The sequence below is a fragment of the Schistocerca americana genome, chromosome 1, assembly GCF_021461395.2.
Source record: "Schistocerca americana isolate TAMUIC-IGC-003095 chromosome 1, iqSchAmer2.1, whole genome shotgun sequence".
Taxonomy (NCBI): domain Eukaryota; kingdom Metazoa; phylum Arthropoda; class Insecta; order Orthoptera; family Acrididae; genus Schistocerca; species Schistocerca americana.
In genome coordinates this window covers 58,728,672-58,751,460 of record NC_060119.1, presented here as the reverse complement: position 1 = coordinate 58,751,460, position 22,789 = coordinate 58,728,672, and the positions used below count along the sequence as shown (strand labels likewise).

Sequence of the window (22,789 nt, the reverse complement as noted above, 5' to 3'; positions counted from 1 at the left end):
CCCCACCAAGGACATTGGGGAATTGTATGAACAAAACAGTTAGCGTATTGGCACTTTACTTGGCCAGGCATGGATGTCCACATTGAACAGACAATGTCACAATGTTGTACTTGTGGTGAGAATCTATCGGCCCCACCACAAACATTTTCGGTTTGACCAAAGTCTCAATTACTGTGACAATGAGTGGATATTGACTTCGCTTGTCCCTTTTGGAATGCTCGTTGGCTTATTATTGTCGACTCTTTTTGCAGGGCCCATGAACTTGACTACATCGCATAGTACCATTCAGGATTTGTCAACAATTTTTTGCTTGGAAGGTTTGCCTGAAGTGTTGGTTACAGACAACAGACCACAGTTTATGGTTCAGGACTTTGAACATTTTGTACAGGCAATGGTATCACCCACATTACCAGTGCTCTGTTTCATCCTCAAGTGAATGGAAAAGCTGAACACTCTGTGCTTATGTTCAATCAACAGATGAACAAACTATGTGCCTCCACACATGGGAGCAAGGGCTACTTCTCTTCCTCACAACATACCATTCCCAGCCCCATGACAGTCCCTAACCAGAGGAGCTTCTACATGGCTGGTGCCACTGCATGCTGCTCCAGTTGCTGCACCCAAAGCAGTGCACGGTGCCTCCCACACTCTGCAAGTATCGCTTTGCACCTAATGATTCTATTCTTCTTAGAGTTTGTCACACCAGGTGCTGGGAGAGAGAAATGATTCTTTGAAATTTGGGCACCTACATATATTTAATTCGATGTCCTGCTGAGTTGCTGCACTGCCATCAGAACCAGATTCATGCTTGACAATTGCAACTTTCTTCCACAGATTTTCTGTTCCCAGATTCACCTCCTACCAGGATCTGTGGTTGGCATGGCTGGCCCCAGGTATCTCTTCAGCATCATCTGCAGAACAAATGGAGCTGAACCCATCACCTTCACTGGCATAGCAGCTCAGCTTCTCATCACTCATCCGGCATCATTGCCATCGTCATTGCCACCCTCTCTGTTTTTTGTTGGATAGGCTCAGGAAGAGGGTGGGTACCTTATCAGTCCCAGCTGTGGTGCCTGGCTCCTCACACCAGCCAGTTTCCTGCCTCCCACCGTTATTGTAAGATGGCCCCATACAAGACAATGGTGCAACAGGCATTTGGGGTGGGGGGGGGGGCAAGACTGTACACCAACCAGCACAGCACTGTGAAATGGCATCAAGAAGGCACATGCCAATGGAAAGAGTGGACTGTGCTACACCTCTAGGAAGATAGAGTTCGGCACTCCCTGTCAATGCTGAATTAACCAGCTGCCTATGCTGGTCAGCTAGTTAGACTGTGGTCAGCCCAGTTGGATTGCAGACTTTGACAGGATCAGTACTGAGTAATAGGAAGATGTTACTTAGCCTGTTTTCTGGCAATGTAATTGCTTTTATGAGGCATAGGAAGCACAGGAAGTTAAGTATTGTTTCTTCCTTTAATAAAAATAAAGTTTTCTATTAATTAGAAAGTGTTTTGTACAGATGATTTTGGATTTCTGGCATTGGGCATAACAACTTTTCTCCTTTCTTCTTTGTGTCAGTGCTGGCTCCCACAGTAGCTGACACAATACAGATCAACTTCACAACCCACATCAGTTCCTATATATGTGAGTGTTTGAACAACCTTTTTGAGACCAGAGCCATGAAGCAAACTGAATGATCTAAAATGTTTGCAGTTCATGAGTGCTTGAGTGCTACTGAATTATAAATAGGACACTTTTTGGTGACAGGGACATAACAGTGATGTTGCTCTGTGGCCTGTTTTTGCCTCACACATCACAAAACACTTTCACGTAGTTGAGGTGGAATAAACATAATTACAACCTTTTTATTTGCACTGGACAAACTTTATATGTTTTCTGTCTGAAGCATTAACTAGAACATCCAGCTCCTTCCAGTTTCTTCTTGTTTTGGAACACAGGTAGAACATTAAAGGAAGGTATACTCACTTTGACAGGAGAAGCCTTCTAATATGGAAGCCACTCAAGTTGTAGGGCATTTTTCAGTAACTTACTGTACACATATAACACAAGCTAAGTTTTCTTCTGTGGTTTGACATCACATGCATTCAGTTATGTGAAGAAAAAATAAAGTACATTGGTGAAACAAATGATAAGTTTCACATAACCTTGCAAGTTTCTACAACTGAATTTTCATCTCAATACAGGGCAAAGAGATAAAGGATTTTGGGGCAGAGGTGCACAAGGAATCCAATTAACTTTCACTTTATGAAATATGTTTACATCAAGGAAATTCTTTTGATACTTCAAAAAATAAGGCATAAAATATCGATTTGCTTATAATGAAAATCACAGAATATGCCAGCAAAGAAAACTGCACTGCTTGTCAAACAGCGTTTATTTCTTTGTTTATGTCTGTTTACCTCTTGACACAACAAAAACACAAGGCATCTCAGTTGTCAGATAAAAACTATCATTTATCACAATTCATACAGAATTAATAACAAATTTGTTTGAAATAAAATCTATTTACCATGACATTAAGAACTATATTTGTTATTTTCCATATCAAAGGCAGTAAAGTATCACACTGCCAGCCATGAAAATTGTGACAGCCCAACCAACGAAACAAAATAAGAACCGAGAAGGTTGTGCAATTGGTATGATGCAGTATACAACTGTGTGGCCAATTCGTGCTGCAGTAAATGCTCGGAACAGATTGATGGCAAGGCCTGGAGATGGCTTTGTTAGTAGATATGCTAAGGCCACAATAAAGAACACTGTAATATTCTCCAAGTCATTTAAATGAGCCCTGAAAAGAATATTACAATTTTATATTAGAAGTATCCATAAAAATCACCACATATATTTATCTATTAAAATTATTACACTACATTTAAAACATTAAAAATATATAAACAGCAATGGAAATTGCCATAGAAATCTACTGAGTCAAGAAATATTCTGTCAATGATCAAATAGGCATCTCAATGTATTATGTCTTCTGCTTGTTTTAGGGTTGCAGTGTAGAAATACATGCTTTTGCAATTTGTGGTGACCTGGAGATACAGATTGAGTGAATTATGTTAAATTAGTGAGGAATAGTTTGGATGCTTGTATGTGAAATTCAGCCACCTGGCTGAAATCTATAAGCAACAGACACCATCAACTTCCTTACCTTTTTAAGAAGGCACAAGTAGATGGGCAATAATCCATGAGTCATCTAATGGATCTGATAAAGTATAACATATTGTATACCTTCATTCACTCAACTAGTGTTTCAATACCAAGGTAGACAGAGTTTAGTATCAGTTAAGGAAATGGATCACTAGATCAGCTAAAGAACAATGAGGGTGAGGGTGCAACTTTTGCTATGCAACCTGTGCAACAAACGTCTTACAAACAAAACTGCTTCTACTTTGTTCTTGTAAATCAGAACAGCTGAACAGAGATTTGAACCTCATTTTCTCCTGCTTATGAGGCCACACCACTAAACACACTCACTTGACCAACACTATGATAGGAGCACACAAAGAAAATGAACACTATGTCACAATAACTCATTGCCTATGTTTCCCGTATGCCTAAGTATGTAGCAAAATAAGATTTTTCTGCTGTCTTCACTTGCGGGCATTGGCAGTTTGTGTACTTTGAGTGCTCCAGTCAGCTGTGTGCTACTGCTGGATAGCCTGAATGGTACTGAGGGCATCATAACAAAGAAGTAATTTGTGGCAAAACCACACAATGCAGTAAGTTTAGGAGTACATGAAATTTGACACCATACACAGCAGTATTTTTCTTAAGGGATCTCAAGGAGCATTTCTTGTAAATTAACTTCTTGTAGTATGGTTTGTAGTCTGTATGAACTGTTTAAAGCATGTCATTTTCCACTTATGGCTGTAGAAGTTATATATAAAACTTCTACAGCCAAAAGCAAAAAATTGCACCCTTTAAACAGCTTTGATACTAAAACCTCACTTAAGAATTGTCAGTTGCATGCATACTGTACAGTCAAAAAGCTGTCTTTTAAGTTATCCAGACATTTCAGAATATGGAAATAAAGCTCCATAACAAATTAAGGATCAAAGACACACTTGCTGTATCTTTATTTCTGTAGAAAAAGAAAGGTATACTGCAAAAATACTAAAATTTGATGCAAGAATTGATATTTCATGAAATGATCATCTGAGTTAGTCTGTAAATTAGTGTCAGATATTTTAAGTCATTGTTTTTCCACAATAGAATTATCTTATACCTTGATCAGAATAATAAAGTGATTAATATTTCAACACCACTGAGCATGGAAAGGATTGTGATATCAGTTCAGCATTGTCTGTGTAACACAACGTGTCTGTGCTAACTACTGCTGTGTGGTTCCTTCCCAGATACATTCACATGATCCTCTGTTGAGGAGGAGGAGATTAGTGTTTAATGTCCCATCAACAATGAGGTCATTAGAGATGGAACACAAGCTTGGATTAGGGAAGGATGTGGAAGGAATGTGTTCATACCCTTTTGAAGGAACTATCCCAGGATTTGCCCTAAGAAATTTAGGGAAATCACGGGAAGCCTAAATCAGGATGGTCAGACATGGGTCTGAACCATCACCCTCCCAAATGCAAGTCCCATGTGCTAACCACTGCGCTACCCCACTCGATGATTCTCTGTCGATATACATAATTGAATTCCTTTTGGAAGTTTGTAATAGCCTTATCACTTTTGTGTATACTTTAATTACTAGCTTCATACATACTACACAGAGAGACAATGATAAAAATCACAACAATTAGGTTACCAGCTACAAGCACAATCTGTAGTAAATGGCACCTGAGTAGCAGTATGATATGGCAATGATGGAAAACTGAAAAGAAGAGAAGGCATGACAAAGCTCATCCTCTGCTTTATTGTTGATGTAGATTAGATTAGATTAGATTATTACTAGTTCCATGGATCATGAATACGATATTTCGTAATGATGTGGAACGAGTCGAATTTTCCAATATGTGACATAATTAGGTAAATTTAACAACATACTTAAGTTAATATAACAACTTTTTTTTTTGTGTTTTTTTATTTTTTTAATATTTTTTTTTATTTTTATTTATATCTAAAAATTCCTCTATGGAGTAGAAGGAGTTGTCATTCAGAAATTCTTTTAATTTCTTCTTAAATACTTGTTGGTTATCTGTCAGACTTTTTATTATTTGGTAAGTGACCAAAGACTTTAGTGCCAGTATAATTCACCCCTTTCTGTGCCAAAGTTAGATTTAATCTTGAATAGTGAAGATCGTCCTAGTATTGTAGTTATGCACACTGCTATTACTTTTGAATTGGGTTTGGTTGTTAATAACAAATTTCATAAGAGAGTATATATACTGAGAAGCTACTGTGAATATCCCTATATCCTTGAATAAATGTCTGCAGGATGATCTTGGGTGGACTCCAGCTATTATTCTGATTACACGCTTCTGTGCAATAAATACTTTATTCCTCAGTGATGAATTACCCCAAAATATGATGCCATATGAAAGCAATGAGTGAAAATAGGCATAGTAAGCTAATTTACTAAGATGTTTATCACCAAAATTTGCAATGACCCTTATTGCATAAGTAGCTGAACTCAAACGTTTCAGCAGATCATCAATGTGTTTCTTCCAATTTAATCTCTCACCAATGGACATACCTAAAAATTTGGAATATTCTACCTTAGCTATATGCTTCTGATTAAGATCTATATTTATTAATGGCGTCATACCATTCACTGTACGGAACTGTATGTACTGTGTCTTATCAAAATTCAGTGAGAGTCCGTTTACAAGGAACCACTTAGTAATTTTCTGAAAGACAGTATTGACAATTTCATCAGTTAATTCTTGTTTCTCAGGTGTGATTACTATACTTGTATCATCAGCAGAGAGAACTAACTTTGCCTCTTCATGAATATAAAATGGCAAGTCATTAATATATAATAAGAATAACAAAGGACCCAAGACTGACCCTTGTGGAACCCCATTCTTGATAGTTCCCCAGTTTGAGGAATGTGCTGATCTTTGAATGTTACGAGAACTACTTATTTCAACTTTCTGCACTGTTCCAGTTAGGTACGAATTAAACCATTTGTGCACTGTCCCACTCATGCCACAATACTTGAGCTTGTCTAGCAGAATTTCATGACTTACACAATCAAAAGCCTTTGAGAGATCACAAAAAATCCCAATGGGAGGTGTTCGGTTATTCAGATCATTCAAAATTTGACTGGTGAAAGCATATATGGCATTTTCTGTTGAAAAACCTTTCTGGAAACCAAACTGACATTTTGTTAGTACTTCATTTTTACAGATATGTGAAGCTACTCTTGAATACATTACTTTCTCAAAAATTTTGGATAAAGCTGTTAGAAGGGAGATTGGACGGTAATTGTTGACATCAGATCTATCCCCCTTTTTATGCAAAGGTATAACAATAGCATATTTCAGTCTATCAGGGAAAATGCCCTGTTCCAGAGAGGTATTACACAGGTGGCTGAGAATCTTACTTATCTGTTGAGAACAAGCTTTTAGTATTTTGCTGGAAATGCCATCAATTCCATGTGAGTTTTTGCTTTTAAGCAAGTTTATTATTTTCCTAATTTCAGAGGGAGAAGTGGGTGAGATTTCAATTGTATCAAATTGCATAGGTATGGCCTCTTCCATTAACAGCCTAGCATCTTCTAATGAACACCTGGATCCTACTATATCCACAACATTTAGAAAATGATTATTAAAAATATTTTCAACTTCTGACTTTTTGTTCGTAAAGTTTTCATTCAATTTGATGGTAATACTGTCTTCCTCTGCTCTTGGTTGACCTGTTTCTCTTTTAATAATATTCCAAATTGTTTTAATTTTATTATCAGAGTTGCTGATTTCAGACATGATACACATACTCCTGGATTTTTTAATAACTTTTCTTAATATAACACAGTAGTTTTTATAATTTTTGATAGTTTCTGGGTCACTACTCTTTCTTGCTGCCAGATACATTTCCCTTTTCCGGTTACAAGATATTTTTATACCCTTAGTAAGCCATGGTTTGTTACAAGGTTTCTTACGAGTATATTTAACTATTTTCTTGGGGAAGCAGTTTTCAAATGCATTTACAAAAATGTCATGAAATAAATTATATTTTAAATTGGCATCAGGTTCACGGTACACCTCATCCCAGTCTAACTGCTGTAGGCTTTCCCTGAAATTTGCAATTGTTAAATCATTGACTGAACGTACTACTTTGGAGGACTGTTTAGTATTGCTGAATGGAGCTGTATCATATATTGTAACTAGCTGTGCACCATGATCAGAAATACCATTCTCAACAGGCTGAGCATTTATCTGGTTAAACTTATCTTGGTCTATAAAGAAGTTATCTATCAGTGAGCTGCTATCCTTTACCACCCGAGTAGGAAAATCAATTACGGGTGTCAAATTGAAAGAACCGAGTAATACTTCAAGGTCATTTTTCCTATTACCCTCTTTCAGAGAATCTACATTGAAGTCCCCACAAATAATAATTTGCTTCCCCTTGTCTGACAGATAGCACAACAAGGAGTCCAAATTTTTCAGAAATAGATGAAAATTTCCTGATGGGGACCTATATACAGTTACAATTATAAATGTGCCTTTATTTAATTTAAGCTCACAGGCACATGCTTCTATATGTTTCTCTACACAAAACTTTTTTGTTTCTATACTTTTTGCACAATGATAACTTTTGACATATATGGCAACTCCTCCTTTCTCCATATTTTCTCTCATTACATGTGCAGAGAGCTTATAACCACTTACATTTACCTTATCCATATCAGTAACAATGTGATGCTCAGACAGGCATAGTATATCTATTTCATTCTCAGCTTCTAAATCTTCTAAACAAACCAGAAGCTCATCTACTTTATTCTCTAAACTCCCAATATTTTGATGAAATATACTTACATTATTTTTAATTATACTTTTACGAGAACCTTTCCTTATTCTAACATTTGCAGTACTCTCCTGTCTGAGTTTCTCATTGTGCTTAGGCCTAGTTCCTATACCAGTGGTCACATGGTGTTCAGAGAGGCAGATTATGTCAACTGGGTTGGATGACTTTAATTCATCAATGCAATTACCTATGACTGAGATACAACTTGGTGGAGATAAAATTTCTGGTGATTGGTGAAAATTTATAATTGATAGCTGTGATTGGTGATCCAATGTGCTAGAATTGTGCTGTTTAATTTCTTTCGTAAACTGAAGATTTGTTTCAATCCTGACCTCTCATAGAACTTGACATCTTTCTGTCTTACCTATCCTAAAAAAGGTGCTGCTCCAACACCTGTAACCACTGGTATTTTACCATTCATGGCAGTGCCTCCCCCCCTTAAATTTCCTGCTATTACCCCAGCCAGTTTCCCCTTCCCTTTCCTGTTGAGATGTAGGCCGTGCCTGATATAGTCCCACCTACTGAGATAATCAACAGGAACCACACCAATATGAGCACCCGCACCCGCACCCGACCCAAGCAGCCGTTCCAACTCCAAATTAACTCTCCCAACAGAAGAGTTCAAATGAGGCCGGTCATGGCGTCTCAGGACAGATACAAATTCAACATTGGTGTATCTCGATGCCGACGCAATCTTTACCAGGTCACACTCTATACTGTACCCAGGATCTCTGTCGATGCTGTTCCCTGGCCCTCCCACAACAACCACGGTGTCTTCCCTGGTAAATCCTTTGGTAGCTGTTGTATAAATTGTTGGCTGTCAATCATTTATTACTCAGATCCATGTACTGTACAAAGTTAATGTTACTAGCACATCACAAGATGTACTTTCAAAGTGATGGAGTTTTATCTCATATTTTACTGTAGCTCTATTCATGACTCAAATGATTTAGTAATTTGTGTAACAACATCAAGCAACAAAAATTCACAGAAGTAGATTATTATAATTGTTGCAATTTTAGATATTTATGTGATGATCAGTTTTAGCTAGAGGAAAAAAATTCAAATTAAATTATCTTGCATTTCTGAATTGAACTGAGAAGACTTCTATCCACAAATAAATTTCTTTCTTTCATGTACCTACCTCCTGACTCGTTCAACATCAGGCTGATCGTATTTCACTTTGCTACTCTTCACAAATATAGTGTCTTCAGGATTTGAGAAACTCTGATGAAACATGAAAGCAATAATAGCAAATTATTATTTTATATCAGATTATGTCAATGACATGCAACACAGGAATGGCATATGTTACTAGAAAACAACAAATAATGAAACTACTTCATAAGGCAACAAATAGAGTATATGAGATTGTGAAATTGTTCAGTCCTTTCTTGGTTATGCATTTAGTCCCAACAATTTTTTAAAATTTTTTTAGCTAACCATAATATCTTTCCATGATATAACAGGCTCCATTTATTAGCAGAAGCTTTTAGTTCACTAGCCTTTTGCAATACTTGCCATCATTATTAGCAAAACATTATGGAATCAAAGATGCATGCACACACACACACACACACACACACACACACACACACACACTAGATTATAATGTAAACAAACAGGAGAACTCACTGAGAAACATCCATTTTCCTCTTACAACACACTACTAAGGGTATTCAGGTATTTAGACATACTTATAATACAACAATTAATTCAGTCAGTCAATTTAATTGTAATTGCCTTGTTTTTGGGCACCTTCTAAGTTTATACTATCTACCACAGACATCAGTGTGAGGAGTGTTACTATAACTTCCACCAGTCTGTCCAGCTCCTCATCCTCACATCTGTATCTGTCCCATTTCCTCCTTCACACTCTATCTGTATCTCCTACTCCTCCTCCTCCCCACTCTCTTTTTGTGTGTCCTCTATCTCCAGTCTCTGACCATATTTTACTCCCATCCCTCTGGCCATGTCCTCCTCCCCTTCTTCCTTTCCATCAGCCCCTCTATCCATCTACATCTCCCACCTGCGTCCTTTTTGTCCCACTCTTGCCCCTTTCTCTGTTCAAGTCATTCTCTTCCCTCTCTCACCACCCATCTCCTCTTCCCCCCTCTCACACTACTGATCTCCTCCCTCTCCTTCACTCTGCTCAGCTGTGCCCATCTGCACATACAGCCCCTGAAAAAAAGCAGGCTGATACTACTTCCACACCAAATACCTGATAAGCAAGGATAGCCTACATGCCCCTGGTGTGTAGACTGTCCTGTAAAGTAGGTCGATAAAGCAAGCCAAATCATTCCCACACAAAATGCCTGTCATGCAACCTATATGAAAAGGACTGTAAAAACAAGTTTTCCCCATATCTTTGGTCCTCTTGGAGTAAGGAGGTTATAGACCCCAAGGTAGTGATACTCACCAATTTTGGTGTTTGTGTTATATATTTGATTGATATTGCTCCACAGGTTTAGGAGGAGATCCTGGATATACATACGTGCTGCTCTACACACACACACACACACACACACACACACACACACACACACACACACACACACACACACGTTCCCCAGGGCTTCACTTGTGAATGCATTCAATATAGATATTAGACACATCTCCTCCTCCCTCTCTCAGTGTTCACCTATTTTTCAACCTGCCTCTCTGTCCACCTTATCTTCCCACCTCTATTTATCCATCTCCTGCTTCCACTTTGTGTCTCTGTCGCTTCTTCCACTTTGTGTCTCCATCTCCTACTTCCACCTCTATCTGTCCATCCCCTACTCCCCCTCTCTTCCTGTTCATCTCCTGCTCCCCCTCTTCCTATCCACCTCCTCCTCTCCTCTCTCTGTCCCTCACCCCCATCCCCCTCTCTCTGTCGACCCACTCCTACTTCCTCTCTCTGTTCACTCCCTCTTGCCCCTCATCTCTCTGTCCTTCTCTGTCCATCTCAATCTTCCCACAGCCATGCCCTCACAATATGCCTATTGTGCAGGGCAGCCTACACATCAGGAGCTTAAAAATCCTTTTTTGTACCTGACTTATGGACTGACATACAAAGCAGTTCGAACACAACACACCTGTCATACAAAGCAACCTACAATTCATAGGCTGTAAAACCGTTTCTCTTCCTTGACATGTAGGCTGCCCTGTGAAGCATGACAATAAGGCAGGCTGATACTAATCCCACACAACATGTATGTCAAGCAGAGCAGCCAGTCTGGCACGGGCTGAAAAAACACAGCTTTGCCCATATCTCCACTCCTATTGAAGCTAGGATGTTATAAACCTCACAATGCAGATACACATGAAGTTTGCTGTTAGTGTGCCAAATTTTTACTGAAATGGATCCAGGGGCTTGGGAGGAGGTCCTGGACATACACATATCAAGAGAGAGAGAGAGACAGAGAGAGAAAGAAAGAGAGAGAGAGAGAGAGAGAGAGAGAGAGAGAGAGAGAGAGATGTGAGGTCAAGGTGGACAAGCATGAATAAAGTGCCAAATATGAATGTAGAGTCATTTATAGACTTTATAGCTTCAACTGATTAGCTGTGGCACCCTAGGGCATACTCACTGGACTTGGAAATACAGTAGACCATACTCTTAAACATACCTCATGGAATGCATAGCCATAATTGGGTAGCATTTGGAATATTAAGTGTACTAACCATATTCCAATATTTGGAACATCTCATCTGAGGGTTCCCACAATGTGTGAACTACTTGGCTGACATGATAGTGATGGGGGCAACAGGAAAGCGATACTTGAAAAATGTGGAGCCTCTTTTCTTTAGAATCTGATCAAATAGTACATGTATCTGATTGGACAGATGTAGAAGTTGTTTTTTAGCTTAGTATTAAATTTCTATGCCACATCTTCCAGAATTAAGTCTTACTTGTGTTTTCCTGAGGATGTGTCCTAACACAGCCAAACAAAGATGCAACTGATAACCTTTCAGCTCTTAAAATTCTAAAAGAACTGCAGTCATTTTTGGATAATGTGATGTACTTTGGCAATGTTATACATAACAATCTCCAAATAGATAATACACTCCTGGAAATAGAAAAAAGAACACATTGACACCGGTGTGTCAGACCCACCATACTTGCTCCGGACACTGCGAGAGGGCTGTACAAGCAATGATCACACGCACGGCACAGCGGACACACCAGGAACCGCGGTGTTGGCCGTCGAATGGCGCTAGCTGCGCAGCATTTGTGCACCGCCGCCGTCAGTGTCAGCCAGTTTGCCGTGGCATACGGAGCTCCATCGCAGTCTTTAACACTGGTAGCATGCCGCGACAGCGTGGACGTGAAACGTATGTGCAGTTGGCGGACTTTGAGCGAGGGCGTATAGTGGGCATGCGGGAGGCCGGGTGGACGTACTGCCGAATTGCTCAACACGTGGGGCGTGAGGTCTCCACAGTACATCGATGTTGTCGCCAGTGGTCAGCGGAAGGTGCACGTGCCCGTCGACCTGGGACCGGACCGCAGCGACGCACGGATGCACGCCAAGACCGTAGGATCCTACGCAGTGCCGTAGGGGACCGCACCGCCACTTCCCAGCAAATTAGGGACACTGTTGCTCCTGGGGTATTAGCGAGGACCATTCGCAACCGTCTCCATGAAGCTGGGCTACGGTCCCGCACACCGTTAGGCCGTCTTCCGCTCACGCCCCAACATCGTGCAGCCCGCCTCCAGTGGTGTCGCGACAGGCGTGAATGGAGGGACGAATGGAGACGTGTCGTCTTCAGCGATGAGAGTCGCTTCTGCCTTGGTGGCAATGATGGTCGTATGCGTGTTTGGCGCCGTGCAGGTGAGCGCCACAATCAGGACTGCATACGACCGAGGCACACAGGGCCAACACCCGGCATCATGGTGTGGGGAGCGATCTCCTACACTGGCCGTACGCCACTGGTGATCGTCGAGGGAACACTGAATAGTGCACGGTACATCCAAACCATCATCGAACCCATCGTTCTACCATTCCTAGACCGGCAAGGGAACTTGCTGTTCCAACAGGACAATGCACGTCTGCATGTATTCCGTGCCACCCAACATGCTCTAGAAGGTGCAAGTCAACTACCCTGGCCAGCAAGATCTCCGAATCTGTCCCCCATTGAGCATGTTTGGGACTGGATGAAGCGTCGTCTCACGCGGTCTGCACGTCCAGCACGAACGCTGGTCCAACTGAGGCGCCAGGTGGAAATGGCATGGCAAGCCGTTCCACAGGACTACATCCAGCATCTCTACGATCGTCTCCATGGGAGAATAGCAGCCTGCATTGCTGCGAAAGGTGGATATACACTGTACTAGTGCCGACATTGTGCATGCTCTGTTGCCTGTGTCTATGTGCCTGTGGTTCTGTCAGTGTGATCATGTGATGTATCTGACCCCAGGAATGTGTCAATAAAGTTTCCCCTTCCTGGGACAATGAATTCACAGTGTTCTTATTTCAATTTCCAGGAGTGTACATTGTGCAAACAGCATCAAAAAGGTACAATCTTTGAATAGTCTAATGCTGACATCATCAATGAACCAGTTTTGTGCACCTCAAAAAATTATTTCCAGACGCTTTACTATTTATGGGGGTACAAAGTTCTGTGTATACCTCTATAGTACCAACTCCCACTCGATTATGGACCGTAAGTCTCTAATTAATGTGTTTGATTTCTGGTCCAAAATTCCACAGAGAACGAAGCAGCAACTGCAATGAAGTGCAGTAATTTTCCTTATGGTATTCAGTAATAGCCCAACTCTCAGCTGGCCTACAGATGCATGTTGCCTCCTTACTCATATGACACAATAATGTTTTGACACACAACAGGCCCTATGTTTCCAAATAAATGAGAACTTGTGACTAACATCCCATCAGTTTCCCCTTACTTCCTGCAACATAAATCAATACAAGAAGCAAGATACTCTACCTCATGGCTTTAGCAATCAATTCAGCTGGGATGGTTACATTGTATGCCAAAATAATGGATGTGCCTGTTATACAGATGTTTCTTTTAAGAGCCAAATTAAAATTTTAACAGTGACATGATCTGATAACACTTTGATAAACTTTCCCACAAATTATAGATGAGCTGCAGCATCATGTGAGTGCAGCTGTGCATGCACATTCCGTAGTACTCCAGGTGGATGCAAAATGTCATCAGTAGCAATAGAGCTCCTCAGTTGTTTCAGCTGCAGCCCATTATGACCAGCTTCTCTGCCATGGGAATCAGCTCTGGTAATGACACTAGGGAGAGCATCCTCTGCCAGAAACAATGACTCAGGACTGGAACAGCCCACTAAACTGATCTGCCACCAGGCATAAGACCAAGCTCCTACCCAGCCTCAGCCTTCTAATAGATAACATTTAAAAACCCCAGTGGCAACAGAAATGACACTGAGATGGGTAATTTGATGTGAGACACGTGGAGTCACAAATGCTCGAGAAATACCCCAAAAGTGGATAGCAAATGTTGAGCATTTGACATCGCCTGATGACTTACCTCATCACACATGCAGCAATTGGGCTTATCAGTCATATTCTTGCTAGTGGGGGCACGGCTACACATTACTCCAATAAGCTATTTTTTTGTAAATCTAAACGAATTCTTATAAGTGTTGGATAACCACTACCACGTGCATTATCATATCACATTAGATAATGCAGAATGAATACAGAGTACCTTAGCGGAGCAATGAGTAACACTGCCTCCCTACCAGCAATGGTAATATTGACAACCACTGAACGTGCAGTGAGGTACATCATTTGGTGATATGTTCATTATCTGTCATCTGTTTTTGGGGTATTTCCTGACATGTGCTATTTCATGTGTCTTATATCAAATTACTCACCTCAGTGTCATCCACAGCACTTCAGGGGTTCTTAAATGTTAATAAGAGTCATCCTGTGTCTTTTATCTATTGCAATTTATTGTGCTTCACACACCACAAATTACACATGACATCAGAGGCAGTAACAAGCATACAGCTCACTTAACAGTCAGGTCTTGTTGGAAGATGACATCAGTACAAGCAGCAAAGATTGTGTTAAAACACAGACTAACAACTCTGGAATTCAACCTGCTCACAATGCTCATGACACATATGTTCAATGATTTAATATTATCACACCATGACCATGGGCAGCTGTTATTTAATGGATGAAGTGATATGAGACATGTCATATCAGTTGTCTGTTTATAATCCTGCTGTGTTATTTGCTTCTGTTATTTTTTGGACTTGTCTAGCTGCTCTAGCTTGTGACCTTGGCTATGGTTTTGCAGGTCTACATCTGATAACAGCTACATTACAACCAACTTCCACTTTTGCTATGAACTATCCTCTTGTGTAATGATTGACATAGTGTGTAATTTGACAGAACAATTACTCTGACATATAATTCAAAACTTAAACTTACCCAAGAGTCAGCATCTTCACAACTATCTGTCATAAACAAACTGTGTGGCGGCCTTTGACTCTGTGATAAACCGATTCAAATACTGGCAGTGGATGAACTTTCACTACCAGTCCTGGGCTGGTAAGGAGAAGAGACGTGTGGATTAAAGTTTCTGGTCACCAAACTTTGTGCCAATATCCTTGATTAATTTCTAGACAGGAACACTAAACTTGATGGGCCCCTTGGTGCTCCTTGAGACGAATAAGCTAGGGAATGACACTGGGTTTCATCCTCTTCCTTCTTTCCTGACCTCATAATTAGTCCATTTACATTTTGGTTTACCACAGCTCCCATGAATCTTTCATATCAAATGTCATGATTAGCTCTACAATTCCCTCAACCAGGCCCTAAGTAATTATAGCATACGAGTTCAACTGCTGTTAGGAAACAGATCATACACATAAAATGTTAACTTTGTATCCAGGCTAATAATCTTTGTAATCTGTGGTGAAGTTAAAGGTACATGTTGACAGAAAATGTTTTTCATTATAAGGAATGTTAAAGCATTTTAGTCCTGTTACACTGAAAATATTAAAGCAAGAAATTATATTTCAATTCTTAATGCCCCATTTGGGTGACGAGTGCAGAATGTATTCCTTACAAAGTACCCTAATGGGTTCTCTAGAGATGGACATGATCATTGTCATTATCATCATCATCAGCATCAACAACAACATCATCACCATCAACATCATCTTGAACAGCTTCCAGCCCCAGGTTGGGTCTGTTTGGAACATAAGCCTTGTCATGTAGTCCTGTATTCTCACCATCTTTCTGTCTTTACTCTGGTCCATCCCTCACCTCTTTTATCAAAACACCCTCCACACCTCTCAGTCCTCCTTGGTCTTCCTCTTGGTCATTTCCTTTTCATCTCCATTTTGTTTATCTTCCTGGGATTCTCTGGTTTCCCATTCTTTTTAAGTGCCCGTATCATCTTAGCTGTGATGTTTCTATCCTGCTCTGCAATGGTTGCTCTTTCAGTATTTCCATTAGCCTTTCATTATTTATCCTGTCTCTCCTTGTTACTCCCATCCTACTTCTCAAGAGCTCCTTTTCATATTCCTGTAATCTGCTTACATGTCTTTATTCACTATTCATATTTCAGATGCAAAGGTCAGTACTGAGATGTAGTAACTTCTACGTATTACTTCTTTGATTTTCTGTGGAATGTCTTTGTTCCAAACCAAGCCCCTGACACGTTTCAGGAATGCTTCTACCTGTCTACCACATTCACTGATCTCTCTCATTTCTTTCATTTTCCTCTGTCATCCTTCCCAATAATTTGTACTTTCCACCTTCTTTAGTTGTTTGCCTTCATCTACTAATTGATCTATCTATCTTTTTAGTTTAGTTGTGGACAGGATCTCACATTTGTTGACATTAAATTTGATTCCATACTGTCTCACAGTTTCTTCCCAAGCATTCAGTTGTTGCTGAGTCTCTTCCTCCCTGTTTCCCCAGATCATCAAGTCCTCCATGCACAGCATTCCTTTCATCTTGTCTTCTTCAGTTTTTCCTGCCACTTTAGTTATTATCTCATCTTTGCTGGAATAAACCTGCCCTTTCATTCCCACTTTCAAACAATTCAGACTTCTTCAGTATATCATCATCACTGTGCTTATTACTCTTTTTTCCACTCCCTTCTTTTCTAGTGCTTCCTAGATCTTTCTTCTACACTTGCCTTTTCTATAACAAGGAAGGCCTCGCAAGGTCTTTCCCAAATTTATAGTAGTGCCCCTGGAGCTGCATCACTGCAAATATGATCTCAACAGTTGACCTCCCTGGGCTGATGTCATGATGAACTGAAACCTTAACAACAGCCTCACCAGAAGGGGTTTGCTGCATTATGATGTTAGGTCACACTCAAGTCACATGTGTGAAGGAAAGGGAATGATAGTGAACAGATACAACTAATGGATACGAATACTATAAATGTTGGTTAAATTCTGTCCAGCAAGCTGCCTCAATCTCTGAGCACCACAAAGAAAGTACATCTACATCTACATCTACTTATATACTCTGCTAGCCACCAAGCGGTGTGTGGCGGAGGGCACAATTCGCGCCAAAGTCATATTTCCCCTCCTCTGTTCCACTTGCGGATCGCGTGAGGGAAAAATGACTGTCTGAATGCCTCAATATGAGCTCTTATTTCCCTTATCTTTGAATGGTGATCATTGCATGATTTGAAAGTTGAGAACTAAATTTAAACTTTTTAAAATTTTTGTGCTAATCAGTATGGTGTTAGGGAATACCTAGAATCTAAGTGCAAAAGCTACAAAATATTAATTGGTATGCTGTGACTTGAGCATGTAGAATCATATGAAGAATTTTGTCTAGGGACATTACTGCTGCTGAGATAATTTTTTTACATAGCATACTGTTAAACACTCTCTGAGCATTAAATATCCAGAATTCTGATTTGGTATTTTAATGAAAAATGCTAGCATTGTACACATATTAGACAACATTCATTCAGTGTAAATCATTTATGAATGGACATCTAGCACCTTTAATCCATCATTACCATCAGTGACGCTGTGATGGTTCCTTTGAGAGGGCATGACCATTTTTCTTCTCCACCCTTCCCTAATTTGAGCTTGTACTAAAAAATCCCTTTAGGTTCCACTGTGCCCTCCCAACTGAATGATTGACACTCAGATCATTGGTGGCATGTCAGCTGCTACGTGGCACATATATACTGTCATTTTCCACATTCAGTAGGGGAAGAGCAAATGACAAATTTTCCATCTTCTTCTTCTCCTGAAACATTTTTCATAAACAGTCTAATTTACCATTACTTCACTGGATGACTCATTTTCAAAACTTGTAACAAACCTGGTCATTTTCATAAAGCACTTGCACTTTTGGGATTGAAACATGACAGCAGAAAATGCAGTCAGCAAAAGGATGCATGTAGCTTGAGACTGTGCATAATTATAGATGGGACTTTATCCAGCTAAAGATACCAAAGAAGACTGGAAGGCCCGTTTATTGAGGTCATTACAAATGGAGTTCAAGTTCAAATTAGGGAAGGATGGTGAAGGAAAACAGTCATGCCCTTTCGAAGGAACCATCCCAGCATCACTGATGGCGATGATGCCTTATAGGTGCTACATCCCCATAACATCTTGAGATCTTATTTTAGCCACATATATTATTAGATGACACCAAGTATTAGGAACCATTACACCAATTGCTATAATAAATTAAGAAACATCACTGGATTACAAATTTTTTTGGTTTGATTTGACCTGCTGATTACAGGATGGCATGAATGAAAAGACAGTGCAGGAACGTCTTAAGAATTCAGAATGAACACTCTGCAGCAGATTGTACACTGATATGAAACTTCCTTGCAGGTTAAAACTGTGTGTCAGACCTTTATCTTTTGTGGATAAGTGTTCTAACTACCAAGGGTGTCCACAGAAATTTTTCCAGGAGGGGGCAAGATTCAAAACTTGCCTGCTTTGATGTAACTGATTCAGTGAGTTTCAAAACATGTTGCACCCCAATAACTAAATTTGACAAGAACTTATAGTATCTCACAATACTGATAATTATCAACTTAGTATTTTTAAGGTAGAACACTTTGGTACCTAAGCAGATTTCAATAGTACATACCAAGTACACCTTTTTATGTTCTTAATATGAATATGGAAGCCACCTTTTTCAAGTCAAAGATAGGAAATTGCACTCTCAATGATTAAATTCAGAGTATCCAAAGTGTTAATGTATTGATTTCATGGTTACTATTTTTTATTACTGACTGGCATAGTTGAACAATAGTCCACAAAATTCTTCAGGGAATGTGACCACATTGTCTATTATGCTAAGTTCCGCAAGAATTTTATGGGCAATGACAGCACTTTGTTGCACCCATAAACTTCGAAAAGTTTATAATCCTGGTAAGAACATTTTTTGAGCTTTGAAATTTCATACATTTTTCCCTTCTTCTAGCATGGAGAATGATCTTCCCTTTCTTCTACTAGTGTGTTTGGGACTAACCATGGATGTACACACCTACACCATGTTTATCTTCTCCTGACTGTACTACAAGACCTCTGCTATGTAGCAAGCCATCATCATGGATTTTCTGTTTCATCAAGCAAATGATAAGCTCCTTGTTTGATTTCACTGTGCATCAGTGGGATGGGCATCATTAAGGAAATTTGGGCTGGATGACTATGATGTATATTGCTGCCATGTTTACGTGTTGGGAATTGGCAGTGGAATCTGTTTGCCTGTGTGTTAGTCCAGCTAATTTCTGCAGCCCATTAAGCGTTGAACTAGGGAGCAACAAAAAAAGGATTGAAGACATTATTCTGGTATGGTTATATAAACTTTTGTACTCTCATGACTCCACATTTGCTCTGAAACTGCACCAGCACCAGCACCAAGGAATTGGCATATTCCTCATGAATAGTGGAACAATGAAAAAAACTCGTAATTTACAGTGATCGTCAAAACTGCAACATTTTTTGTCCGTGTCAGCAGCGTTAAATCTGGAATTCCAGACAATGATTACTAGAAATTCAAGGGAATCCTGTAATGAAAAAAAGGCTGTATGAAGACTCCAGAAGGACCCGAGTAGCCCCTCTTGTTCTCCCCCCTTCCACACAAATGCCACAAATTGAGCTACAAAGCATTCTGAAAACATATCCCAAGCTGTAGCTAAGTCATATTTCCACAATATCATTTCTTCCAGGAGCGCCAGTCCTGCAAGTTTTTCAGGAGGACTGTGAAATTTGGAAGGTAGGAGATGAAGTACTTGCAGAAGTAAAGCTGTGTGGATGGGTCGTGCTTGGGTAGCCCAGCCGGTGGCACACTTGTTCACAAAAGGCGAAGGTCTCAAGGTCATGTATTGGTCCAGCATAAAGTTTTAATCTACTAGGAAGTTTCATAAGAATTGTTTTACGGAAAGGAATTTTATAGTGCATAGCAGTACATGTGTAAATAATGAGGAATGTCTTTATTACCCTTAAGCACTACGGATCTTGACAGGAACACAATTACTATGAAGGGGTCTCAGATACTGTATTTTTATTTTTTTATATATAAAACCATTCTTTTGCTGAATATATGTTTTCATTACTGTCTGTTCTCTATTACAATTCTTGGAAGTAGACTGTATGGAAATTTTGGACTTTTTAAATACTGCAACATTCAAAACACTTGGACAACTAGAACACAGAAAAATTTTCCATTAAAATAACAGTACAAAGCAATGAATTTTCAAGCCATATTTTACTGGTTTGTTTAGCTTATACATTCTAAAGTGACACATTCCACAGAAAGGTACAAGTATTTCATCAACACAGACTCTAGGAACTACAGATTAATAAAGTTGACTGTTTGCAGTCAAATGCAGAAATATTTGTATGATTGCTTGCTGTTTGTCTCTTTTTTTCATCCCAATAGTCTTGGTTATCAAATCACAATGCAGATAAGAAAAATAAAAATCTTTATTTACTGACAGTGCGTCTGAAAGCATCACAGCCTGTTCCATCGGTTGCAAACAAGCTGTAAACCAATTCATTTCCTGATCTGAAAATGACTGAGTATACTGTACTGTAGTCCAGTTAGTGCCTTCAATTCAGTGATATCAATATTTTGTAGACAGGATTCATTAGCATACAGTGTTCTAAGCTTAGATATTTCCACGTACGTTCATAAAATGATTTCATCTAAAGTATCTTGCGTAAAAAACAAATTCCATTGAGCTGGTGGGTTTCTGGCACTAGGCAATATCGATTCTTACTTCCATCTTTGATCATTGTCCCTGTGCCTTGTTCTCTTTGCATCTTTGATGCAGGCTATTTATGGTGGTGCGCGTGCACAAGTCGAGGAGAGTGGGTCCGCACATGAGCCTAGTCAGTCTGTGACGTGACATGCTTTCGAGGTCACGTGGCACGTCCGTATGCCGTGAGGACCAGTTGAGTTGGAGCAACAAAGAAGCATGGGCCACTGCCGGAAAGTATTAAAGATGTATTGACATGGCTGGCCAGTGGCAACCAGGATTTGCTAATACCTCAAGAGCTGTGTGGATGGATGGCATGTGAATTTCACATGAAGAAGGAAAACTTAATCGCCAAGCTTTCATGGTGGGTTCCTTCTTCTACATATAGTGAATATTATTGTGTACTTAAGGACTGTTGACTGTTGCAGTTGCTCATGCTAGTAGCCAGCAAAACATTCACTGCAATGGTTGCGAGGTGAGTTATGTTCTGGAATGGCCATGAAATTATGTTACTAAAGTGGCTAGAAATAGTGCCTCACATTTGTAAGTTTGGATTTGGTGCTTAGTGGCACACTGAAGGTAGCTGGTTCACATGAACATCATTTCCTAATTTAGTTATAGATTTAGAATTTTCTGGTTTTATGAATTAGTGGTAGTTGTTGTTTCTTAATAATTTCTTGTTTGTATGGAAGGCAAGTGGCCATGATAAATATAGGTCACATTGTGTGTTATGGTCAGATAGAGGCCGTGTGTATTCTGGTCTGTGGCAATAGGGGCCATGCTTATTGCATTAGTGACCTATTGAAGTGGCATTAGTTTTCTATTGCAATTTCAAATACTTATCTGAAGGTTGATTCTCACATTAGGTACTGCACATTTGATTTACGTGGTGTAAGCCATTCAGCAACGACAGATTATCTTGTAAGGTGGACCTTAAGTCATTGGGTGTGGACTGACATCTTTTCATGTAGTATCTAGATTTTTTCTTTTTGGATCGGAGGAAACTAAGCTCCTTAATTCTGTTCATTGGTTAACTTGTAATATGTTTATATTAAGGTATTGCTTTGTAATTTGTATATACTACAGTGTGTCTGCCACTCATGTTTTCCTGTTTTCAGAAATGTGTATAGTGGTCGACACGAGCAAATCTCGCCCCGCAAGCTTGCAGTGTGATGGAAATTTCAGGATTTGAACTCAGGGCTGCCCGGACCCTGTTAACATGTGATTTCTCTATTCCATTCAACGAGAGGTTTGTTTTAGGCAGACGATTTCCTACTGCCTTGTTGAGTATAAGTTCACCCTTTGGATCATATGTTTGTGAAATCGTAATAAATTAATGTTTGCTCACATCCATCACATGTTTATCAAATTGATGTTTTGCCTTAAGCTTGCATAAAGTCTAGAATCTTCTGGATGTTGAGTGTAGTAGAATGCTAAGTGTAAACAGAACAATTAATAGTACGCTTCAGGTCAGATAGCATCAAATTAATTTTACCTTTACAGTGCGTGTAAAACTGAGTGAGAAAGGTGATAGCTGACATTGTAAACATTTGGTTATCAATTTCATCTATTATTTTGGTTGTTGTTACCAGCACCTAAAGGGGCCGTTGTCAGAAGTGTGATGGTTAATATTTCAAGTACTAATTGTGGAT

At 39.6% G+C, this 22,789-nt stretch overlaps 1 protein-coding gene across 1 annotated transcript in view; it reads right to left on the bottom strand.

Annotated features, from left to right (window-relative positions):
* Nucleotides 1–2,378: 2,378 nt before the first annotated feature.
* Nucleotides 2,379–22,789, bottom strand: part of LOC124620341 (microsomal glutathione S-transferase 1-like) — a 33,104-nt gene continuing 12,693 nt past the window's right edge. The window contains exons 2-3 of the mRNA XM_047147018.1: nt 9,097–9,179; nt 2,379–2,808 (exon numbers count right to left, since the gene is read on the bottom strand). Of these exons, the coding sequence (XP_047002974.1) occupies nt 2,565–2,808; nt 9,097–9,179 (327 nt within the window). The 3' untranslated portion in view covers nt 2,379–2,564. The remainder of the gene's footprint in view (nt 2,809–9,096; nt 9,180–22,789) is intronic.